General features: G+C 34.5%; 3 protein-coding genes across 3 annotated transcripts in view; 1 reads left to right on the top strand and 2 right to left on the bottom strand.

The window, feature by feature from the left end:
- The window catches only part of pigg (phosphatidylinositol glycan anchor biosynthesis class G (EMM blood group)), a 142,686-nt gene extending 142,272 nt beyond the window's left edge, over nt 1–414 (bottom strand). Inside the window, exon 1 of the mRNA XM_084430111.1 lies at nt 73–414. Within this exon, the coding sequence (XP_084286237.1) occupies nt 73–226 (154 nt within the window). The 5' untranslated portion in view covers nt 227–414. The remainder of the gene's footprint in view (nt 1–72) is intronic.
- Nucleotides 415–999: 585 nt separating this feature from the next.
- Nucleotides 1,000–11,804, top strand: lrp2bp (LRP2 binding protein; the record flags this gene model as incomplete). Its single annotated transcript, XM_084430997.1, has 8 exons — nt 1,000–1,012; nt 1,983–2,089; nt 2,185–2,298; nt 5,081–5,211; nt 5,414–5,519; nt 8,688–8,911; nt 10,028–10,193; nt 11,416–11,804. The coding sequence occupies 8 exons, from the start codon at nt 1,000–1,002 to the stop codon at nt 11,479–11,481; spliced, it is 927 nt and encodes a 308-aa protein (XP_084287123.1). The 3' UTR covers nt 11,482–11,804.
- Nucleotides 11,805–11,970: 166 nt separating this feature from the next.
- snx25 (sorting nexin 25) overlaps nt 11,971–25,000 on the bottom strand; it is a 68,655-nt gene continuing 55,625 nt past the window's right edge. The window contains exons 11-19 of the mRNA XM_084430110.1: nt 24,134–24,265; nt 19,711–19,851; nt 19,443–19,556; nt 17,872–18,033; nt 17,498–17,615; nt 14,405–14,471; nt 14,146–14,327; nt 12,590–12,690; nt 11,971–12,428 (exon numbers count right to left, since the gene is read on the bottom strand). Of these exons, the coding sequence (XP_084286236.1) occupies nt 12,363–12,428; nt 12,590–12,690; nt 14,146–14,327; nt 14,405–14,471; nt 17,498–17,615; nt 17,872–18,033; nt 19,443–19,556; nt 19,711–19,851; nt 24,134–24,265 (1,083 nt within the window). The 3' untranslated portion in view covers nt 11,971–12,362. The remainder of the gene's footprint in view (nt 12,429–12,589; nt 12,691–14,145; nt 14,328–14,404; nt 14,472–17,497; nt 17,616–17,871; nt 18,034–19,442; nt 19,557–19,710; nt 19,852–24,133; nt 24,266–25,000) is intronic.

Genomic DNA, 25,000 nt, shown 5'->3' with positions numbered 1-25,000 from the left:
TGTGTGTGTGTGTGTGTGTGTGTGTGTGTGTGTGTGTGTGTGTGTGTGTGTGTTACGTGTGTGTGTGTTTACCTGTGTGTGGCTCTGCAGGAAAGTCACTCAGTTTGCTCTTGGCTGAAAAGGAGGATTTGACAGGAACAGGGAAGAATCCTCTCAGGAAAAGAGCGATTGACACAATCTCAAACATGAGACACAATAAAGCAAATACTGATGAGCTCAGCTTCATGATGAAGATTAATACACCTCATTAATATCACTTCTACACAAAAGACAACACTGTCCGCTGCCTGATTTCTCACTGACCGCAATATAACGGCATTTTGAAGAGAAACGGCACTAAATCCACACGATAAATGAAGACTCTCGCGGATTAGTGTTTTGAAATTCTCATTTCCGTGTTGGGCAGTGAGAATCAACGGCAACCCACGAGGATCTTTTCTCACAGTTTTCTGCGGACTCTTATTTTGTAATCAGAGCCAAAACTCTGAATTTACATCTACATTACATTATATAAAGTTCTAAAATATCTAAAATTGTATTATAATTTATATAATAAAAACTGTATAAAATAAAACATGTCTCTTACTAAATGAAAATAAGAACAGGTGTATATAGACAGTTTTTTTTTTTTTGTTGTTTTTTTACATTTTAACAAATTAGGCGACAGGGAGAGAAATAAGATTTCAATAAACACGCAATTGTTGACACTTATATTATTACATAATTATCAAATTTATTATATTATATTCATAACTACGAAAAGTTCGATGAAAAGCCACAGTGTGAGGTCATCAGTGGCTGCGATGGTAACATTTGTTTGTAATTTCGTCTATTTACTTTTTCGCCCCCATCAAACTCGCGTTTTATCCGTTAGGAAATGTATAGACAAAGAAAACCGTCGAAATAATGTACGCATTATGGCTTTTCTTACAGTGCTGCTGATGGTGTGCGAAGTTTCTGAATGCAATAAGCGAGAATTATAAAGATATTAGAGAAGAGATGATGCAACCAGGTGAGTCAAACACGTGATCGGAGATGTGTATTTTATATAACTCAGACCAGTCAAACCAGTCAAACGTTTTGAATCGGCAAGATTTTTAATGTTTTTTAAAATAAAAATAAGTCTCTTCTGCTCACCAAGGCTGCATTTTTTTATTTATTAAAAATACAAAAACAAAAACAAATATTGTTAAATATTTTAAATAACTGTTTTCTATGTGAATATACAGTAAAGTGTAATTTATTCCTGTGATCAAAGCTGAATTTTCAGCATCATTACTCCAGTCTTCAGTGTCACATGATCCTTCACAAATCACTCTAATATGATGATTTGATGATTAAGAAACCTTTATGATTATTATCAATGTTGAAAACAGCTATTTACATTTTTATTTCAGGATTCTTTGATGAATAGAAAGTTCAAAAGAACAGCATTTATCTGAAATCTAAAGCTTTTGTAACATTAAACGCTACCGTTCAAAAGTTTGGGGTCAGTGAGAATTTTATTGGGAAATATTTGGGGGAAATAAATAAAAGAAATCAATACTTTTATTCATCAAGGAGTGACAGTAAAGAAACTTTATAATGTTACAAAATATTCTATTTCAAATAAATGCGGTCTGAACTTTCTATTCATCAAAGAATCCTGGAAAAAAAAAAAACTGTAAATCCACTGATAATAATCATAAATGTTTCATGAGCATCAGATCATCATATTAGAATGATTTCTGAAGGATCATGTGACACTGAAGACTGGAGTAATGATGCTGAAAATTCTGCTTTGATCACAGGAATAAATTACATTTTAAAATATATAAAATTAGAAAAGTTATTTTAAATTGTCATAATATTTAACAATATTACTGTTTTTTTTTTTTAATCAAATAAATGCAGCCTTGGTGAGCAGAAGAGATCCAAAACTTTTGACTGGTAGTACACACACACACACACACAGTTATATTGATTGTGTTTGACTGTATCAGAGATCAGTGCCGAGTCGCTGGAGAAGACAGTGGTTCTGCTGAAAGAGAAAGCAGAAAGTGGAGATTCTCACGCCGCCTTCCTCCTGGGACAGATCCACTATGAGGAGGTGATGACGCCTGAAGTCTCGCATTTACTCTGCAACACTGTTTCTATAGGTGATGCGAGGCCAGAATCCATGAGTGGTGAATGTTTGTTGTTCAGGGCCGCTACACAGAAGCAGAGATGATGTTCGACGGCATTAAAGATGAAGATCCCCGAGCTCTGTATCAGCTGGCTGTCATGTATTACGATGGCCTTGGAACCAAAGAAGACCTTGTGAGGACCTTCTTATTATATATAAGATTATAACTCAGATCCACAGTTATACTGCACTGATAAAAGTTATTTTGTGGTGAAGTAAATACTACAGAAAAATCCAGTGTAATTTCTACTGTACATGAAAAACTTAGTTCAGGCAAGAATAAAAAAAATAAAAAAAACTAAGTAAATTCTATTCAATTCAATTCAAGCGTGTTGAAATTAAAGCGTTAATATCAGTGTTATAAAATTAAGTAAAATTACTCAACTTTTCTGATACTGGTGTTCCCATCATGCACTGGGCCTTGAATAATTAATGAGGTTGATATCTCGCTGTTTTCCAGCTGTATTTACACTGTTTTATCATTGCTTTTGTTGTTAGGTTTAGTAACTTTGCCATTTTGTGACATTTTAAGTTAAAATGACACATTCAAACACAAAAATTAGCCATCAAATGTTCCCGTCATCGTGTATTGTCTACCAAGTATTGAGGTCTCTGCGTTCACATTAAGTGTCATTTTTGATATGTAGATATGGTATTGATATTACTTTAAAACTGTGGTTTTAAAGGAAACTTCAACTATATAGATACTACTTAACCTTTTATTAGCCAAGTTAGAATTACTTATTTTCTGTTACTTAACTTAGTTAAGTAGAGTTCACTTAATTCCATATGTGAAATTCACTTAAAAAATAGGCGTGCAAAAACTTGCCAAAGAAAAATTAAGTATATTTTACTTATTGTTTTTTCAGTGTAGGCCTTTTTTTTGTTACAAATTTGCAAAGGCCTGCAAAAGCAACAAAAATTGGACCACAACAATCAGAAGTCCGGAAGTAAAAACTTCATTTTCTTCATAGGAAAACCTTTAAAAAACTCATAACCCTTTAAAGTCAGCTCTACTGTGAGTTGCGAGGTTGTTAATCGATAGTATTTGCTTCTATTGAAACCGTTAGCCCGCGTTATTTCAGCTTATTTATAAAATAATCGCGTTTAACAGCTAAATTCGTGTTGATAAACTACATTACCCATGATGCTGTTCAGAAAATTCCACCAATCAGAGTCGAGACAAGCAAAACAGATCTTTAGCTCCGCCCACTCCCATATTTGAGTCGATCTCTCTACTCAAAATACTGAAATGTTTATATATATATATATAGTACAGGCCAAAAGTTTGGAAACATTACTATTTTTAATGTTAAAAATACAGTTTTTTTTTAATATATATTGTGATATATTATTACAATTTAAAATGATTGGTTTTCAATTTATTATACTTTAAATTATCATTTATTTCTGTGATGCAAAGCTGAATTTTCAGGATCATTACTCCAGTCTATCACATGATCCTTTAGAAATCATTATAATATTCTGATTTATTATGAGTGTTGGAAACAGTTCTGCTGCTTAATATATTTGATGAATAAAGGGTTAAAAAGAACTGCATTTATTCAAAATAAAAAAAAATATTTTCTAATAATATAAATCTTCTTTACTATCACTTTTTATCAGTTTAACACATCCTTGCTGAATAAAAGTATTGATTTATAAAAAAAAAAAAAAAAAAAAAGACTGACCCCAAATGACTGCCCAGTAGAGTATATTGCTGTTACAAAAGATTTCTATTTTTAAACAATTTGCTTCTTTTTTTTTTTTTTTTTTTTTTTTTATTATTCAAAGTATCCTAAAAAAGTATCACAGGTTATGAAAAAATATTAAGCAGCAGAACTGTTTCCAACTTTGATAATGAATCATCATATTAGAATGATTTCTAAAGGATCGTGTGATAGACTGGAGTAATGATGCTGAAAATTCAGCTTTGATCACAGGAATAAATGATAATTTAAAGTATAATAAATTGAAAACCAATTATTTTAAATTGTAATAATATTAATTTTTTTTCTGTATTTTTGATCAAATAAATGCAGGCTTGATGAGCAGAAGAAACTTCTTTCAAAAACATTAAAAAAAGTAATGTTTCCAAACTTTTGGCCTGTACTTACATACTTATGTACTTATATATATATATATATATATATATGCATATTTTGCAATGAACCTAAAAAATATATATTGTTTTTATATATAATCAACATATTAAATGAGTAGTTTTATATTTGGCCTGTTTTTTAGTTTGTGTCATTCGCAATGCTTCATGGGATTGTAGTTCTTTCCCTCACTGAAGTCCTTAAGCACACAGTCTTGTATTTTTGTCTGATTTTCAAACACTTTTTTGCTTCAAACCAAAGTTTGTAGTGTTGTGATTGTCCTCACAGCTGATTGGCTGGTTCATGGCTTAAATTCGTGGTGATGCTGTACAGAAAATTCCACCAATCAGAGTCGAGACAAGCAAAACGGCTCTTTAGCTCCGCCCACTCCCATATTTGAGTCGATCTCTCTGCTCAAAATACTGAAATGTTGGTATATTTATGCATATTTTGCATTCCACTTTAAAAATATATGGTTTTTATATATAATCAACATTTTAAATTAGTAGTTTTGTATTTCTCCATCGTTTTTAGGTTTTTAGTTTGTGTCATTCGCAATGCTTCATGGGATTGTAGTTCTTTCCCTCACTGAAGTCGTTAAACACACAGTTTTGTACTTTCGTATTTTTGTCTGATTTTCAAACACTTTTTTTGCTTTAAGTCAAAGTTTGTAGTGTTGTGATTCTCCTCGCAGACTATTTTACTATCCCTATGGGAAAAATTAATGGAAAAAAATAGTTCTGGAAAAGGGGACGGACATTGTTACACTCTATTAATGTCTCACTGTCCATATGAAAACCACCGACTTTAACAGGGCAAAGCAATGAAGTTGATGAGAAGAGTTGCATTGTGGGATTCCTCTGTCAGACACGCGGCGCTGTATAACCTGGGCCGGGCGTATCTGGAGGGTTACGGGGTCCAGGCGTCCAGCGCTGAAGCGGAGCGGTGAGAAACTATCACACAAAACACACATCTCAACACATCTGTGCATGAAAGGGGTGTCACAATATATCGAGTCACAATATATCGCAATACAAAAATGCAGCAATATGTATTGTGGATAGTTCACCCAAAATAAAAATATATTGTTCCACCCCTAGTAGGTAAGATTGTGATTTGGGACTGTGTCCTGGTGTGTTTCTCGCAGGCTTTGGCTCCTGGCAGCCGATGATGGGAACCCAAACGCTAGTGTAGAAGCGCAGTCGTCTCTCGGCATGTTCTACTGCAGACCGGAGACCCTCGACCTCACAAAGGTCCTGATGTCATGCATTACTCACACAACCAGAGAGAATCAGCACTCAGTTCCTTTGGGAATCTAATGGGATTTTAAAATAGTGATTTATGAGTGGAATAGGTCTGTGGTTGGCAAGAATTGTGGGATGTAAACTTGCAATTGTGATTAAAAAAAAAGTCAGAATTGTGGGATTTAAACTCACAATTATGATAAAAAAGTCAGAATTGTGGGATGTAAACTTGCAATTATGATAAAAAAGTCAGAATTGTGGGATGTAAACTTGCAATTATGATAAAAAAGTCAGAATTGTGGGATATAAACTCACAATTACGATAAAAAAGTCAGAATTGTGGGATATAAACTCACAATTATGATAAAAAAAGTCAGAATTATGGGATATAAACTCACAATTACGATAAAAAAGTCAGAATTGTGGGATATAAACTCACAATTACGATAAAAAGTCAGAATTGTGGGATATAAACTCACAATTACGATAAAAAAGTAAGAATTGTGGGATATAAACTCACAATTACGATAAAAAAGTCAGAATTGTGGGATATAAACTCACAATTATGATAAAAAAAGTCAGAATTATGGGATATAAACTCACAATTACGATAAAAAAGTCAGAATTGTGGGATATAAACTCACAATTACGATAAAAAAGTAAGAATTGTGGGATATAAACTCACAATTACGATAAAAAGTCAGAATTGTGGGATATAAACTCACAATTACGATAAAAAAGTAAGAATTGCGGGATGTAAACTCGCAATTACGATAAAAAAGTCAGAATTGTGGGATGTAAACTTGCAATTACGATAAAAAAGTCAGAATTGTGGGATGTAAACTTGCAATTGTGATTAAAAAAAAAGTCAGAATTGTGGGATTTAAACTCACAATTATGATAAAAAAGTCAGAATTGTGGGATGTAAACTTGCAATTATGATAAAAAAGTCAGAATTGTGGGATGTAAACTTGCAATTATGATAAAAAAGTCAGAATTGTGGGATATAAACTCACAATTACGATAAAAAAGTCAGAATTGTGGGATATAAACTCACAATTATGATAAAAAAAGTCAGAATTATGGGATATAAACTCACAATTACGATAAAAAAGTCAGAATTGTGGGATATAAACTCACAATTACGATAAAAAAGTAAGAATTGTGGGATATAAACTCACAATTACGATAAAAAGTCAGAATTGTGGGATATAAACTCACAATTACGATAAAAAAGTAAGAATTGTGGGATATAAACTCACAATTACGATAAAAAAGTCAGAATTGTGGGATATAAACTCACAATTATGATAAAAAAAGTCAGAATTATGGGATATAAACTCACAATTACGATAAAAAAGTCAGAATTGTGGGATATAAACTCACAATTACGATAAAAAAGTAAGAATTGTGGGATATAAACTCACAATTACGATAAAAAGTCAGAATTGTGGGATATAAACTCACAATTACGATAAAAAAGTAAGAATTGCGGGATGTAAACTCGCAATTACGATAAAAAAGTCAGAATTGTGGGGTGTAAACTCGCAATTACGATAAAAAAAGTCAGAATTATGGGATATAAACTCACAATTACGATAAAAAAGTCAGAATTGTGGGATTTAAACTCACAATTATGATAAAAAAGTAAGAATTGTGGGATATAAACTCACAATTACGATAAAAAAGTCAGAATTGTGGGATATAAACTCACAATTACGATAAAAAAGTAAGAATTGCGGGATGTAAACTCGCAATTACGATAAAAAAGTCAGAATTGTGGGATGTAAACTTGCAATTATGATAAAGTCAGAATTGTGGGATATAAACTCACAACTACGATAAAAAAATCAGAATTGTGGGATATAAACTCCCAATTACGATAAAAAAGTAAGAATTGCGGGATGTAAACTCGCAATTACGATAAAAAAGTCAGAATTGTGGGGTGTAAACTCGCAATTACGATAAAAAAAGTCAGAATTATGGGATATAAACTCACAATTACGATAAAAAAGTCAGAATTGTGGGATTTAAACTCACAATTACGATAAAAAAGTAAGAATTGTGGGATATAAACTCACAATTACGATAAAAAAGTCAGAATTGTGGGATATAAACTCACAATTACGATAAAAAAGTAAGAATTGCGGGATGTAAACTCGCAATTACGATAAAAAAGTCAGAATTGTGGGATGTAAACTTGCAATTATGATAAAGTCAGAATTGTGGGATATAAACTCACAACTACGATAAAAAAATCAGAATTGTGGGATATAAACTCCCAATTACGATAAAAAAGTCAGAATTGTGGGATATAAACTCGCAATTACGATAAAAAAGTCAGAATTGCGGGATGTAAACTCGCAATTACGATAAAAATGTCAGAATTGTGGGATATAAACTCGCAATTACGATAAAAAAGATATATAAATATAAATTTGCAATTGCAAAGAAAAAAAAGTTTCATACATGGCAGAAATTGACTTCCATGATGTAATCAAGTGAAATATAATTGACTGTCACATAAATATGACTTAGCATGTCATAAATTTTGACTTTTTATGTCAATTTAGAATTTTGATGTCATAATTATGACTTATGTCAATTTCGCCTTATGTGAATTTTGAAAGTCAATTCCAACTATCTCTGCTTTTTAACTAATATCAAAGCTGCATTTATTTGATCAAAAATACAGTAAAAATAGTGAAATATTATTAGTGTAAATCAGCTGTTTTCTATGTGAATATATATTAAAGTGTAATTTATTCCTGTGATCAAAGCTGAATTTTCAGCATCATTACTCCAGTCTTCAGTGTCACATGATCCTTCACAAATCACTGTAATATGATTATTTGCTGCTCAAGAAACATTTATGATAATCAATGTTGAAAACAGTTTATATTTCACATACTTCATATTTTAGTGGAAACATTTATTTTTCAGAATTCTTTCAAAAAAAATAAAAGTAACTTTATAAATGTCTTTACTGTCACTTTTGATCAATTTAATGCATCCTCGCTAAATAAAAGTATTAATTTCATCTTCCAGACCCCAAACTTTTGAACAGTAGCGTATCTCTCAGACTCGTTTCTGAAATCATTGTTCAGGGAAATCTAATGCACGTTTTTCAGATGTAGTAAACCTGAGCGCGCGTGTGTGTGTGTGTGTGTGTGTCAGGCGTTCTCGTGGCACTCGGAGGCGTGTGGGAACGGCAGTGTGGAGTCTCAGGGCGCTCTGGGAGTCATGTATCTGTACGGGCTCGGTGTGCCGAAGGACCCGGACTCAGCTCTGTTCTGCCTGAAGGCCTCGGCGGAGAGAGGGAACGTTTACGCTCAGGGTCATCTGACGGCCTGCTACTACCAGCGCAAACTCTACTCCAGAGCCGCAGCGCTGGGAGAACGGTGCAGCCTCACACACACACACACACGCTTACATGCAACCAAAGGGAGATATTTGCTTTTAAAGAAATCGCTTTTTAAGGACTACAACAAACGACTGAGACTACAATGACTTTCTTCCCGGGTTAGTGACATCACTAACCCTAAAATTTACATAAACCCCGCCCCTGTAACACGATTTATAGATTATCAAGACAGAATATGCTAATCAATGACTAGAAGATAACTACACATAAGCTACATAAATTCATCAACTAACCATTCAGAAATGTCCTGTTGCTTCTACATGTTGTCACTTCTTCTTGAGTCTCTCCATCAGTGTCTGACTCAGGTTTGAACATAAAAGGCTAAAAGTTATTGAAATGTTCAGTGCATGTGTGTGTGAGGTAAAAGGACACAAACTCTTGAAGCTCCGCCCCCTGTGCCGGGAGCAGCAGCTCATTTGCATTTAAAGGGACAGAAACAAAACGGTGTGTTTTTGCTCACCCTCAAAAAGTGACAACTTTAACATGCTATATAAAAATATCTGTGGGGTATTTTGAGCTAAAACTTCACACACACACTCTGGGGACATCAGAGACTTATTTTACATCTTGTGAAAAGGGCATTATAACACCCTTTTTAATCAATCCAACTGAGATCGATCCAAATTAAATTTCGATCGGATTGAAAGGGGTGGTTTATTCCTTTTCTAATCCGATCGAGAGAACATGTAAACACTTGATCGGATTGAAAACCGAAACTGAAAGGACTGCTTATGAGCAGTGACGTAGAAATAGCGTAATGACGTATGGCGAATGAACTGTTCTTCTGTTGAATAAAGTGTCGTATAAATGAGTTTCCCGTAATTCTATAATTCTCCGTTCCCTGTGAAGTGGAGCAGGACAACGTCCCACCAGTCCTGGTTTCAGATCCTCATCCACACACCACTGGTTTTGGCCAGATTCATATGCTCAATTACACCAAATTATGACCAGAAATGGATAAATATTAAGTCTGCTGTTTAAATCTGTCAATCCGATTACTAATGGATTATTTGGTTGCATGTAAACGTAGCCAGACTGAAACACTGCTCGGTTTGATTCAGCATGTAATAAGTGGTTTTGGTTGTTCTCTCAGAGTGTGTGGGTACGAGGACATCAGTGCTATAGCGAGACACACAGGCTGTGTGGAGGAGTTCATCAGGAAGGGCATCACTATAGCCATGTTTTACTTCGCACGCTGCCTTTATCTGGGCCGAGGAGTCCTGCAGAACAGAGACAGAGCAAAAGCATACTTCACACAGGTACACAAGTCCAAATAATGATAGGCTGTATTTACACCTAGTGTAAATGGCAAAAAAAAAGTATTTTCTTTGCAGTAAGTGTGTGTTATAATGCAATTCTTCTGCACAGATGTTAGCCCTGTAAGATGCACTGCTGCTGAGAAGAGATGTGGGAAATAATTAAAGTAATTCTGACTTTTTAAATTGCAGTTGAGAGATCATCTCTCAAAAATTCTGCGTAATATAAACTCACAATTGCGATAAAGTCAGAATTGCAGGATATAAATTTGCAACTGCGATTTAAAAAAAAACTGAATTGCCAGATATAAACTTGCAATTGCGATTAAAAAGTCAGAATTGTGGTATATAAACACATTTGCATTAAAAAAAAATCTGAATTGTGGGATATAAACTTGCAATTGTGATAAAAAAAAGTCAGAATTGTGGGATATAAACTTGCAATTATGATTAAAAAGCCAGAATTACAGGATATAAACACTTTTGAAATAAAAAAAAAAGCCTGAATCACAGGATATAAACACATTTGCAATAAAAAAAAAGTCAGAATTACGGGATATAAACTTGCAATTGCGATAAAAAAAAATTTGAATTGCCGGATATAAACTCGCAATTGCGATAAAGTCAGAATTGTGGGATGTAAACTCGCAATTATGATAAAAAAGTCAGAAATACAAGATATAAATTCGTAACTGCGTAAAAAAAAAAAATGTAATTGCCTGATATAAACTTGCAATTACGATTAAAAAGCCAGAATTACAGGATATAAACACTTTTGCAATAAAAAAAAAGTCAGAATTACGGGATATAAAAACATTTGCAATTAAAAAAGTGAGAATTGTGGGACGTAAACTTGCAATTGCGAAAAAAAATCTGAATTGTGGGATATAAACTTGCAATTGTGATAAAAAAAAGTCAGAATTGTGGGATATAAACTTGCAATTGCGATAAAAAAATTTTTTTATTGCCGGATGTAAACTCGCAATTGCGATAAAGTCAGAATTGTGGGATGTAAACTGGCAATTATGATAAAAAAGTCAGAAATGCAAGATATAAATTCGTAACTGCGTTAAAAAAAAAATGTAATTGCCTGATATAAACTTGCAATTACGATTAAAAAGCCAGAATTGTGGGATATAAACTGGCAATTACGATAATGTCAGAATTGTGGGATGATTTGAAACGATCTGTATTGTATAAAGCTGATTTCTCTCGTTGTCGTCAGGCTGCCAGGATGGATCCAGAAATCTGTCAGGAGCTGCAGATGAACGTCGTACACGGCAGAATATAAATCACACAATCACTCGTTTCATCTCAGAGAACTTTAGTATTATTTCACTGTGATATAAAGATGATCCAACGAGTCTTTTAAAAACCTAGTTTAAAATGTGCCAAATTCTTACAAATCTAATCTTTATATTCAATTATGAAAAAAGTTTAGCTTATATCTTGAATATGTGTGTACATATAAAATGTATTATTTTCTAAAAGTTTTCAAACATATTTTTTAATGAATGTTATAACTATTTTAAAACTACTACATAACTTCTTTTTTTTTCTTTGAAATCATTACATGTATAAATACATCAACTGGATATTATTTACTCCCCCCCCACAAAAAAAAAAGAGAAAGAAAACAATAAAAACAACAAAAAATAATTAAATTTAGAAATTGTACTCAAGTTCACTCACTAAGAAATTGTATTCAAGTTCAAGATATGAAATGCATTTTAATGTATATATTTAATATTCTACTATATTGAAGACATGACACATGACAGATCTTCTTTTGCAATTTATTGCTTATAAATGCTCTAGCCTATTTTTGGTAAAAATAAAAGTCTATAATAATATTAATAATAATAATAATAATAATAATAATATCACAAACAGAACCTTCACAATAACTGTACATGACATATTGCACGATTAAAAGCCTTCATAATGGTCACAATAATATGTAGAGCGTTTACATTGGTCTGGCTTCTTCTTTTTACACTCATAATTCACATTACAAAGCAAAACCCCCTAGAAGAAAAGGAAAGAGAGAAAGCAGAAGATGACAGCTGGCAGTGAGTGACCGGGCCTGTTCCTCCAAAAACACAAGAACAGATTAAAACACAAACACATATTCACGACGCTTCCTCGAGTCACGTGTTTGAGAAAGAAACATCAGGCCTGTACGGCGTCGACGCTCAGCTCAGGATACAGTTCTTTAAGAAGCATCTCCAACAAGATCTAGAGAGAGAGAGAGAGAAAACGATCAGTATATTCATCATGTCCACCACTAGATGGCAGTACAGTCTCAGGCGCAGATGCATAAACACAGCCATTATGTTTAAAGCCCTCTTCGGACGGGGTTAACTTTACAAGGGTAGATGGAGTAGTGTGCGACTCACGTAGAGGAGATGTCTGTTGGCTCTGGTCTCCTGAAGTGCATTAAAGATCTTGATGATCCCGTATCTGGCGTTCTGCTGCCCAACCAGATTCTGAAGCGCATCTGAACAACAAGAACAAGCTTTTCTGCTTATATTCCACAGTCTCAGTCCACCAATGAAAGACTGGCTATATAATAAAGTAAAATAATGGTGCGATAGGAATTACCGAACTCTAAAAATAATTAATCCCGCAATTCTGACTTTTTTTATCGCAATTGAGGGATTTAAACTTGCAATTATGGGGAAAAAAGGCAGGATTGTGGGATATAAACTCAAAATTATAATAAAAAAAGTCAGAATTGTGGGATATAAACGCGCAATTATGATAAAAAAAGTCAGAATTAAGGGATATAACCGCGCAATTATGATAAAAAAGTCAGAATTAAGGGATATAAACGCGCAATTATGATAAAAAAGTCAGAATTAAGGGATATAAACGCGCAATTATGATAAAAAAAGTCAGAATTGTGGGATATAAACGCGCAATTATGATAAAAAAGTCAGAATTGTGGGATATAAACTCAAAATTATAATAAAAAAGTCAGAATTAAGGGATATAACCGCGCAATTATGATAAAAAAAGTCTGAATTAAGGGATATAAACGCGCAATTATGATAAAAAAAGTCAGAATTAAGGGATATAAACGCGCAATTATGATAAAAAAGTCCGAATTGTGGGATATAAACGCGCAATTATGATAAAAAAGTCAGAATTGTGGGATATAAACTCAAAATTATAATAAAAAAGTCAGAATTAAGGGATATAAACGCGCAATTATGATAAAAAAGTCCGAATTGTGGGATATAAACGCGCAATTATGATAAAAAAGTCAGAATTGTGGGATATAAACTCAAAATTATAATAAAGTCAGAATTGTGGGATATAAACGCGCAATTATGATAAAAAAAGTCAATTGTGGGATTAAAACGCGCAATTATGATAAAAAAAGTCAGAATTAAGGGATATAAATGCGCAATTATGATAAAAAAGTCAGAATTGTGGGATATAAACGCGCAATTATGATAAAAAAGTCAGAATTAAGGAATATAAACGCGCAATTATGATAAAAAAAAGTCAGAATTAAGGGATATAAACTCGCAATATCGATAAAGTCAGAAAATGCGGGATATAAACGCGCAATTATGATAAAGTCGGAAATGCGGGACATAAACTTGCAATTCTGAGAGAAATTAATTGCGAGAAAAAGTTCAATTACCTTCTTTAAATCTATAAAATGCGCATGGCATAACAGCTAGAACTTAAACCCTAATTCAAAATGTTAATTAACACTATAGTTGCATATACTGTAAATAATTCTAAACTAACACTGTTCAGTATTTTTCCAAAAGCATCTAGAGGCGAAGTCATGTATTGATGAAGTATTTTGCCTTTTTTGCACTATGAGTGTTGTCATGGAAACTAATAATTTCATGCACACGAACGCAATTACGGTAATTCTGACGAAACGTGATGTTTTCAGTGTAAGTTTCTGCAAAAGTTCCAGTTCTCCGCTCACCTGGGATGTTGTCTAGAAGCTTCTGTTGCGCTCTCTCCTTGGTTTCTTTGCGTTCGCTCTCCGAGCGGCTTTTGTTATGAGGCGCCAGTTTCCCGTTGGGCCAAAACGTGTCCCGGAATATATTAATGTAGTAAACCAGCATCTGCTCACTGAAGATCCAGTTCACAGTGTCTCTGATCTGCCTGAGGAAGGAGAGCGAGGGACAAACTCAGTGAGCAAATCAAGCGTGTTTCCATTACGAACATCCCGTTCTGCTTACTTGTTTATGGTGCGTCCAAACGTGACCTGAACTAGTGCAATTAGTGTCTTCCTCACCCACTTAAACACTGCCGAGAGAAACACACACGAGCATGTTAGAGGGCGTCAATCCATCTCATGCAACATGTTTAGAAAAAAGGTTCGGTAACTCTTTATTTTACATGTTACATGTATGATAAAGTCAGAATTGTGGGATATAAACTCGTAATTACGATAAAAAAGGCAGAATTGTGGGATATAAACTCGTAATTACGATAAAAAAGGCAGAATTGTGGGATATAAACCCGTAATTACGATAAAAAAGTCAGAATTGTGGGATATAAACTCGTAATTACGATAAAAAAGGCAGAATTGTGGGATATAAACTCGTAATTACGATAAAAAAGGCAGAATTGTGGGATATAAACTCGCAATTACGATAAAAAAGGCAGAATTGTGGGATATAAACCCGTAATTACGATAAAAAAGGCAGAATTGTGGGATATAAACTCGTAATTACGATAAAAAAGGCAGAATTGTGGGATATAAACCCGTAATTACGATAAAAAAGGCAGAATTGTGGGATATAAACTCGTAATTACGATAAAAAAAGTCAGAAATGCAAGATATAAATGCATATTGTGGGAAATAAACTTGCAATTATGATAAAGTCAGAATTGTGGGATATAAACCCGTAATTATGATAAAAAAGTCAGAATTGTGGGAAATAAACTTGCAATTACGATAAAAAAGTCAGAATTGTGGGAAATAAACTTGTAATTATGATAAAAAAGTCAGAATTGTGGGAAATAAACTTGCAATTATGATAAAGTCAGAATTGTGGGATATAAACCCGTAATTACGATAAAAAAGGCAGAATTGTGGGATATAAACTCGTAATTACGATAAAAAAAGTCAGAAATGCAAGATATAAATGCATATTGTGGGAAATAAACTTGCAATTATGATAAAGTCAGAATTGTGGGATATAAACCCGTAATTATGATAAAAAAGTCAGAATTGTGGGAAATAAACTTGCAATTACGATAAAAAAGTCAGAATTGTGGGAAATAAACTTGTAATTATGATAAAAAAGTCAGAATTGTGGGAAATAAACTTGCAATTATGATAAAGTCAGAATTGTGGGATATAAACCCGTAATTACGATAAAAAAGTCAGAATTGTGGGATATAAACTCGTAATTACATGCAACCCTACCCTAACCCTATAGTAAGTACATGTAGTTAATTATTATTACTAAATACTTAAATATATAATTACACTGTAGCAATGACAGCTTAAAATAAAGTGTAACCAAAGGTTATTTTAGAAATCTAGGGTTCTCAACGTTAAAGATGATTTATGTCAGAAAAGGCTCTATATAAGGAGAAATGTCTTACATGATTGCATGATACTTTCATGCTTAACAGGTTATTTCAGTTTTTATAGTGATAAAGTATGTTAGCGAGCTGTTTAATTCATAACATTTTATTTAAAAAAAATTAAAGAAACGAAATCGAGCTTTTAATGTTGTTTATATGTCTATGTCAGCGGAGGAAAGAGGAACAACAAGAACAGAAAACAGCTGAAATCAACTGAAGATAAAAGAAGATATTAAATCTCTCAAGATCCGATTAAACAACTTAATAATAACCCATTTGACTTCATTTCGGTGTCAAAAGTGAGAATTAACAGCGGTTTAGATGTTGATGATTAAAATTAAATAACTAGATTACAGGATTTAACAGTAGCCTACATTACTTGCAGAATAAATACATAATAATGAAACTTGTGTTCATTTTCACAGTATAAATTGGGTTTATTATCTTTTAAAGTCCCCCTGTGGTGAAAATCCAGCTTTTAATGTTGTTTATGTGTCTATGTGGTGTTTTTAATATGCTTTAAGACAAAGCATGTGTAAGTTCATAAGTCGACACCATTGCTGAGTATTTCCTCCTTAAAACTGCAGTGAACCAAAGACAGTCTCAAAAACACGCTTTGAAATCGCTGGTGTTTCTGACGTCACAAACTACCTTGTAACCAATCAGATCAACGTGTGATCGTCAACCAGTGGATCTCTGAGCTGAGCGAGTGAGTGGAGGCGGGGCTCATTTGCATATTCATAGAACCACGCATACTAAATGAGGCAAGGGTGTCGAGTTACATTCAAGATATTTTAAGGAAAAGGAAGGAATCAAATTTGGTGATCAAATATGAGTTTTAAGGGATAAAATAATGGACTAAGGGGGACTTTTAAACAGAAACAGTTTCATTTCAACTTCAACAGTTTATTGCAAAAGCAACATTTCTAATTTTCCTTTTTTAACTAATATTCATATTTTATTTCAGCTTTATTTAAATGAACAGAAATGTTTTAGTTTTAGTCCTGCTCTACGAAGCATTAGCCGTTAGTCCGTCACACGAGATGTGTTGAGTTTCACAGCCACAGACGCGAGAGCTCATCGTTTCATCACTGCGGGTGACGTGTGTGTGTGTGTTTCTACCAAACGGCAACCTTCCGGTCTCTCTCTTGACTCAACACTGAAGAGACTTAAACTGCAGTTCATCCACTGGCCACTAGAGACCGGCTGCAGAAGAGAGTCAATCCCATAAACCCCCATGTTAAAATGCCCAACTTTACAGCAGAGAAACACATGTTTACAGTCTGGTACAAAAAGTGGTTTTGGTCTATAAAGCTAGTTTTGCCCTTCATGACGACTGTGAGGGGGGTGAATATTTTTATAACTCATCCGTTTCAATTATATTAAGCCTTAAAGTTGTGCATAATTAAGGGCGTGGCCACTTGAGTGACAGGTGGATTGCCGCTGATGTCACTACTAGCCGTTTTTCTGTTAGCGTCACGTCACCTCAGCTAATCCGCCTCGCTGCACATTTACGTTCTGGCTCCGCCCACTTTGGACTTCAAAAACGCTCTTCAGAAACACTACGGGTGACGTCACACACACTACGCCCATTGTTTTGTACAGTCTATGGTTTCACGGTCCTGTGGTCAGAGATCAGTTGAGTTTCACAGCCACAGACGCAAGAGCTCATCGATTCATCACTGCGGGTGACGTGTGTGTGTGTGTGTGTGTGTGTGTGTGTTTGTACTCACTGCCCCTGAGCTCAAAGATCTCCCCGATCAGCATGAAACACGGCTCCGCCAGCGCGTCTTTCCTCCCGTCAGTCTCATCACCGTAATCTGAGAGATCACTGTCATCCTCGGCCTCATCCTGACACACACACACACACACACACACACACACATTCATCACGTCTGATCTGACATAAGTCTAATCTGTCCGATCATCATTTGGTGGTTTGGTGACAAATTGTGTTACTCAATAAGTTCTTGTTTGTTTTGTGTGTAAGTGTGTGTGAGTGTGAGTGTGAGTGTGAATCTGTGTGTGAGTTTGTGTGCGTGTGTGTGCATGTGTGAGTGTGCGTGTGAGTGAGTGAGTGAGTGAGTGAGTGAGTGAGTGTGTGTACCTCCTGATGTGAGAAGAAGTCTCCCGGCAGTTTCTCCAGGAAGGATGCGAGAGAGAAGGAGGATTTCTTCTGGATGTCGATGACCTTCAAGTATTCAGGAGACGGACTGAGAAACGCGTACAGCGCCTCGCTCTGACACATGCGCTCGTCCGTCAACACTTTCTACACAGGAAACACACACACACACATACAGCAAGAACAAAGTCCTGTTGTCATCATTAACACCAGGGTTTAAAATGTGACACTTTTTTTTTACAAGCACTAAATCCAAAACACACTGAATGTTTGCTGTTCTCTGGGGAGTTGGTCATTAACAGAGACTCACAGTTGCAGTTACTCACTTCTGTGCTTGAAAGAGCTCTGATAAAGTAGTGTACAATTCTCTTCGAGGATGTGGAAAGAAGACATAATGCTCTTAAAGGGTTAAATATTTGCATTAATCTATCATTATCTCATCAAGTTAGTGCTAGATGATGATCAAAGTCTTGAAATAAACAGAAGTATTTCAATATTCAATATCGGCTGATACAATAAATGGACAAAAGAGCCAATCAATAAAAGATATGTGCCGATATATTGTGACCCAAAAGGTCATTTTGATATTTCTGTGCGGCTTAAAGAATAACATCAGGATGTGGTTTAGATGTCCAAAAATTAAATCAACAAATAAATAAAAAATTCAAATAAAATAAATAACTTAAATATTGGCTTTAATAGAGTTTGGCATAGTATTTTATTTATTATTATTACTGAGCAGTGAAGCAATTTAATTAATATTTAAATAAGTGCTATTATTGTTATTATGAATTATTAAACATTATTAATATTTGCTGAAAACTATAAGAAATCATTGAGGTCATTAAGTGTTTAAAAATATCACGTTTTGGCCTTTTTACTGAAAAGGCACTTTTTGTTCAGATCAAAATGAAGAAAACGTTCTTATATTCATGACTCAAAAATTATTTTAAATTCTTCAGATTTTGCACTTGGCAAAAATATTTTTGAAAATATTTAGTAATTTAAAAGAAAATTGACAAAAATAAATATTTACAGAACAGTCAAATATGCTTTAAATTGAAATTAAAATTAATAAATGTTGGCATTGGTAGAGTTTGGCATAATATTTTATTTATGATGAAGCAGTGAAGTAATTTTGTTTTAAAATGTTATTAATATTTACATGAAAACCTTTTTTTTTTATCATAAAGGTCATTAAAAATAATCTTAAACAAATGTATAAAAAATATCACATATTTTGGCTTTTTTTTTTTTTTTTTTTTTAATTGCACATTTTGTTCAGGTAAAATTAAGAAAACTCAAACGTTTGTTTTAATGTTTGCACTTGGTAATATATGTTTGAAAACATTTTGGAAAACAATTTTGTGGGATGTCAAAAAAAAAGATGTCTCATGATTCAGGAGTATTTGAGAATAATTTGAGTTTCAATAGTTGAACTGAAGCCTATGGAGAGTCTCACGGCTCAGTTTGAGATTCTGTTGAGCTCTTAAATGAACAGATCAGAAACTCTACAGACGTCTCAGTCTTCAGTCTGGCTACGGGGAGACACTCACCTGTAAAAACGTGTTGAGTTGATTTTTGGATTTGTCGAGGAACTTGTGGTCGATGGACTTGAAGGGCAGTTTGCTGAGCGAGGGAAGCTGGACCTTCTTGAGCGACGGGAAACACTGCGGAAGAAAGAAAGAACGAAAGCATCGGCCCGTGGTTTGTGTTCGGTCACGCGTAATCTCCATCAGAACTGATACTGTACAACAACAACACGACGAGTCACAGCGTCGCCACGGCAACTGGGCCGCCAGGATGTGACATCATCAGGCGTACCTCCGTCAACTTCCTGTGCAGAGCCTGGAACTCGCTGATCTTCCTGGTGACGCTCCAGCGGTTGTTCTTGCAGTCGTCGTCTTCAGACAGACTCACGGATACGCAGTAACACGCCGTCTGTTCTCCGTTCTCCTCTGAGGCCTGACGGACACACACACTGGGGTTTAGCAAGACAACTGGATGGATGGATGGATGGATGGATGGATGGATGGATGGATGGATGGATGGATGGATAAATTGATAAATTAGTGGATGGATAAATTAATGGATGGATAAATGGATGGATGGATAAATGATGGATGGATGGATAAATGGATGGATGGATGGATGGATGGATAAATGGATGGATAAATGGATGGATGGATAAATGGATGGATAAATGGATGGATGGATAAATTAGTGGATGGATAAATTAATGGATGGATAAATGGATGGATGGATGGATGGATGGATGGATGGATAAATTAATGGATGGATGGATGGATGGATGGATGGATGGATAAATTAGTGAATGGATAAATTAATGGATGGATAAATGTATGGATAAATGGATGGATGGATAAATTAATGGATGGATGGATAAATGGATGGATGGATAAATGATGGATGGATGGATAAATGGATGGATGGATGAATGGATGGATAAATGATGGAAGGATGGATGGATGGATGGATGGATGGATAAATGATGGATGGATGGATAAATGGATGGATGGATGAATGGATGGATAAATGATGGAAGGATGGATGGATGGATGGATGGATGGATGGATGGATGGATAAATGATGGATGGATGGATGGATGGATGGATAAATGGATGGATAAATGATGGATGGATGGATGGATAAATGATGGATGGATGGATAAATGGATGGATAAATGGATGGATGGATAAATGGATGGATAAATGATGGATGGATGGATGGATAAATGATGGATGGATAAATGGATGGATAAATGATGGATGGATGGATGGATAAATGGATGGATGGATGAATGGATGGATAAATGATGGAAGGATGGATGGATGGATGGATGGATGGATGGATGGATGGATAAATGATGGATGGATAAATGGATGGATGGATAAATGGATGGATAAATGATGGATGGATGGATGGATAAATGATGGATGGATGGATAAATGGATGGATAAATGGATGGATGGATAAATGAATGGATGGATAAATGGATGGATGGATGGATGGATAAATGGATGGATGGATGATGGATGGATGGAATCTTTTAAAATAAGCATTTATGCATTTATAAATACAGGTATGCATGTATGTATTTATGTATATACGTATTTACACACACAAACATATATATACTATATATTTTTGATGCAATATTATAAATATACTGTATATAAATGCTTAATTTTAAAGTAAATTTTATATAATTTCAAAAATAAGCATATATAGTTCATTAAAAAAATAAGCATTGATTATATATATATAAAATAAGTATTTATGCAATTTTATAAATCCACATTATTTATTTATATATAAATGCTCAATTTTAAAGTTATATATAATTATAACCATATATATAACATTATGTATTTTTAATATTGCATAAATACTTATTTTATATATATATATATATATATATATATATATATATATATATATATATATATACACATACATGCTTATTTTTGAAATTATATAGATTTGACTTAAAATGTAAGCACTTATAAGAAGTATATTTATAATATTGCATCTACCATATACACATATATACATATACATTTATTTACCATTGCAACCACTTCATAAAAAGCAACTCGAGTCTTACTGTGTTTTTAAAGTTTTAAAGTTTTACTCTGATTCCCACTGTGTAGAGAATCACACTCAAATACTTTAAAACTCCACATCTAACGAATTAAAGCATTTCATTAGTTTGGACTGAACCTCCAGAAGTCCTTCCACACACTGTGATCTGTGATGGATCTGGGTCTGGATGAGAACACTAACAGCTGAAACCACTGTGTCGTTTTACAGCCGATTAACAGATGAATCACTGATAAACGACTGACTCGCTCCTGAGCAGAAATATGCAAATGCTGTTAATTATCAGAGCGTTACAACTATTGATGCGGCTCTTCACATGTCCTGTTCACTGACACACAACCGCAGCGCTTCATTACAAAAACGTCACAAATGCTTCTTTATAAAGTCAGCCGAGTCTTAAACATTCAGGTGATCGCAATAAAATGCTCTACTGTACGTCACTGTTAAAACAGAGGAACCGATTAGATGTTTTCTTTATTATTATTATTATTATTATTATTTACAGAAGAATAAATATTATGATGCATGACCTGCTATATTTAAGATTTTCAGAGTTTGTTCCTCACATATATCGGTCGCATATCTTCAAAGTAATTCCTCCGAGAGCATTGAGGCGGTTTATGATTCTGACTATATTGAGACGGAGGTGTTTTGTGAAGTTAAACAGACGGAGTGATTAAACCGAGTGTGATCGACTGCGGACGGCGACAGTGTTTGTAAAAGAGTCAAACACACAGCAAATGAATCACTGTTGCTTTAAGAAAAGAATGTTGGATGAAACACCGCTGTCTATCAAACAAATGGTGTTTAAATATGTTGCCATGGCAATCACTTAACTCGATGTAACAACTGACTGTAACCACGACGACAGAATGTTACAGTGTTGCTCTGTGTGATGAAAGAGTGTTCCGAGAGCAAAGCTTTGATCTGTAAGCAGGCAATAAGGCTTAACTCCTTCTGCTGTGACTTATTCACGACACAGCTCTAGCCTCGAGTACTTTAGCGCTTTTATAAAACGGTTACCACTCAAAACAAAATATTAAAGCCAAAAAATATGTATCAATGCAACTTTCATGAAGTAAAATCACTAAAAGCCTTCCTTCCGCTGGAAAAAATAGTCCCTGACCGTGAACAGCAACAGAAGTTACGACGGGTTAGACGGCGGCAAACACTGTCTTTATGAGTGAGTCAGTAGAGAAGACTTTTATATTGAAAGGACTCAAACGTATTGGAAGCTTGTTTCCGCCACAGAGTGAAAAATAAAAAAGGTAATTGCGACTTTTTAATCTCACAATTCTGACTTTTTTTCTCAGAATTACGTGATATAAAGTTGCATTTGCAGGTTATAAAGTCAGAATTGCGTGATATAAAGTCAGAATTATGAGATATAAACTCGCAATTGCGAGAAATATACTTGAAATTCTGACTTTTTTTTCTCAGAATTGCATGTTTATATCTCGCAATTCTGACTTTATAATACGCAATTGCGAGTTATAAAGTCACAATTGTGAGATATTAACTATTCTGAGGTAAAAAAATAAAATAAATAAAGTCCGTCTTTTTTTGTGAATTGACCAAGCTATTGACCAATCAGAATCAAGGACTGGAACTAACCGTAAGTACTTTGTGTTACTGTAATTCCGAGATGGTCCTCACTGCAGAACACGAAATCCAGGGGGAGGAGTTGGATCCAGATCCAACTCCTCCCACCTTACATATACCTAAACCTACCGATCTCCACCCCCTGATCCCTAAACCCACCCCTAAACCTACCAATCTCCACCCCTTATCTGGATCCAACTCCGCCCCCTGGATCTCGTGTACTGCAGTGAGGTGCTACTGGTAATTCCTGCGGTTGGAGTAAACTGTACTTTACTGAAAATGACATCACATCCTTCTCTGTTACGTTTGCGTGCAGCGTGTGAAAGTCACCAGGTTTTCCAGGATTACCGGATTTACCAGCTTAACGTGGACATGACTGAAAAAATGTGAAAACTTTACATAGTCGAGGTTAGTAAGTGTTTCTATCACAGTAATCTTACATTACATAGACTTTTATCAGTCTAGTTTCATCTACGTGGCTTTCAAAGGAAGTTCACACCAATATTTCTGTTGGTCTCACGGCTCAGGCGTTTATCTTCAGACCGCAGTCGCTGGATTGAGTTTTTTTTTTACTACTGATAATTTAAAAATAATAATCAAGTAGTGCTTATTACTATTTTGTCAGCCAGTGAAATGCTGGTACTTTTGACACCTATCTACACACATCAGGAAATGAATACACACACTATATAAATATATATACACACATATACACATACATACATACATACATACCGGTACATGCATGCATATCTATATATAAATATACACACATACATACATACATGCATTTATATATGTATATACAGTATATGCATGTATATATATATATTGATAGTGTGTGTATTAATTTACTGATCTGTATAGATAGGTGTCAAGTACCATAAAAGTATGTAAATATATATATATATAAAAGTGTGTACATTTATATTAAATAAATGCAGCCTTGATGAGCAGAAGAGATTTTCTTCTTTGCTTTTGGAATCTAAAGCCTGTGCTTTTGACTTTCTTTGTGTCTGACCTCTGCGCTGCTGACGACGGCCCTCCACACGCCCAGGTTCTCACACCAGCAGTCGGTGCGCGAGATGTGCAGCGTGAGGTCACTGTGCTCCTTCTCCATGGTGCAGATCTCCTCCTTCAGCAGAGACACGATCTACAACACACACACACACACATACACTGATGAGTTGCAGGAGCAGACGACTGACCTTCAGATCATGTGACAGAGAAATCATCAAATGCATTCAATCAAACCGCAGTAAACTCCAGTAGTCGATACCAGGGGCAAAACGGTGACACTTTACTTTACCTTAGTTAACGTGAACAATACTTCGACAGCATTTATTAATCTTCATTAACATTTACTAATACGTTATTAAAATCAAAGGTTGTGTTTTTGTTAACATTAGTTAATGCACTGTGAACCAAAATGAACAAACAATGAACAGCTGGATTTTTATTAACTAACATTAACACAGATGAATAATACAGTAACAAATGTATTGCTCATGGTTAGTTCATGTTAATTAATACATTAACTAATGTTAACTAATGAACCTTATTGTTAAGTGTTACCCAAAATACATAAATACTAGGATTGTAACGATGCCCTCATGTCACGATATCACGATGCTGAGCTCACGATGTGATATTATTGCCATACTCCAAGACATATAATAAAATGTACTGTTGATTAAAATGCTAAATTTAATATTTCATTGTGTGTGTAAATGAATAGACTTGGACTTGGTGCTGAAACCCAAAGCACAGGATAATAGAGACACCGGAATAACAATATTCATGATTCTGAAGCTGAAAATACAAAATTATTGTAGACGAATATGCTTGATCTCTGTCACTGACTAGATATATTTAACATAATTTTTAC

This window comes from Rutilus rutilus (assembly GCF_951802725.1).
Source record: "Rutilus rutilus genome assembly, chromosome: 14".
In the NCBI taxonomy this organism is placed as follows: domain Eukaryota; kingdom Metazoa; phylum Chordata; class Actinopteri; order Cypriniformes; family Leuciscidae; genus Rutilus; species Rutilus rutilus.
Note: the sequence above shows the minus strand (reverse complement) of the source record. Positions and strands in the feature narration are given on the sequence as shown.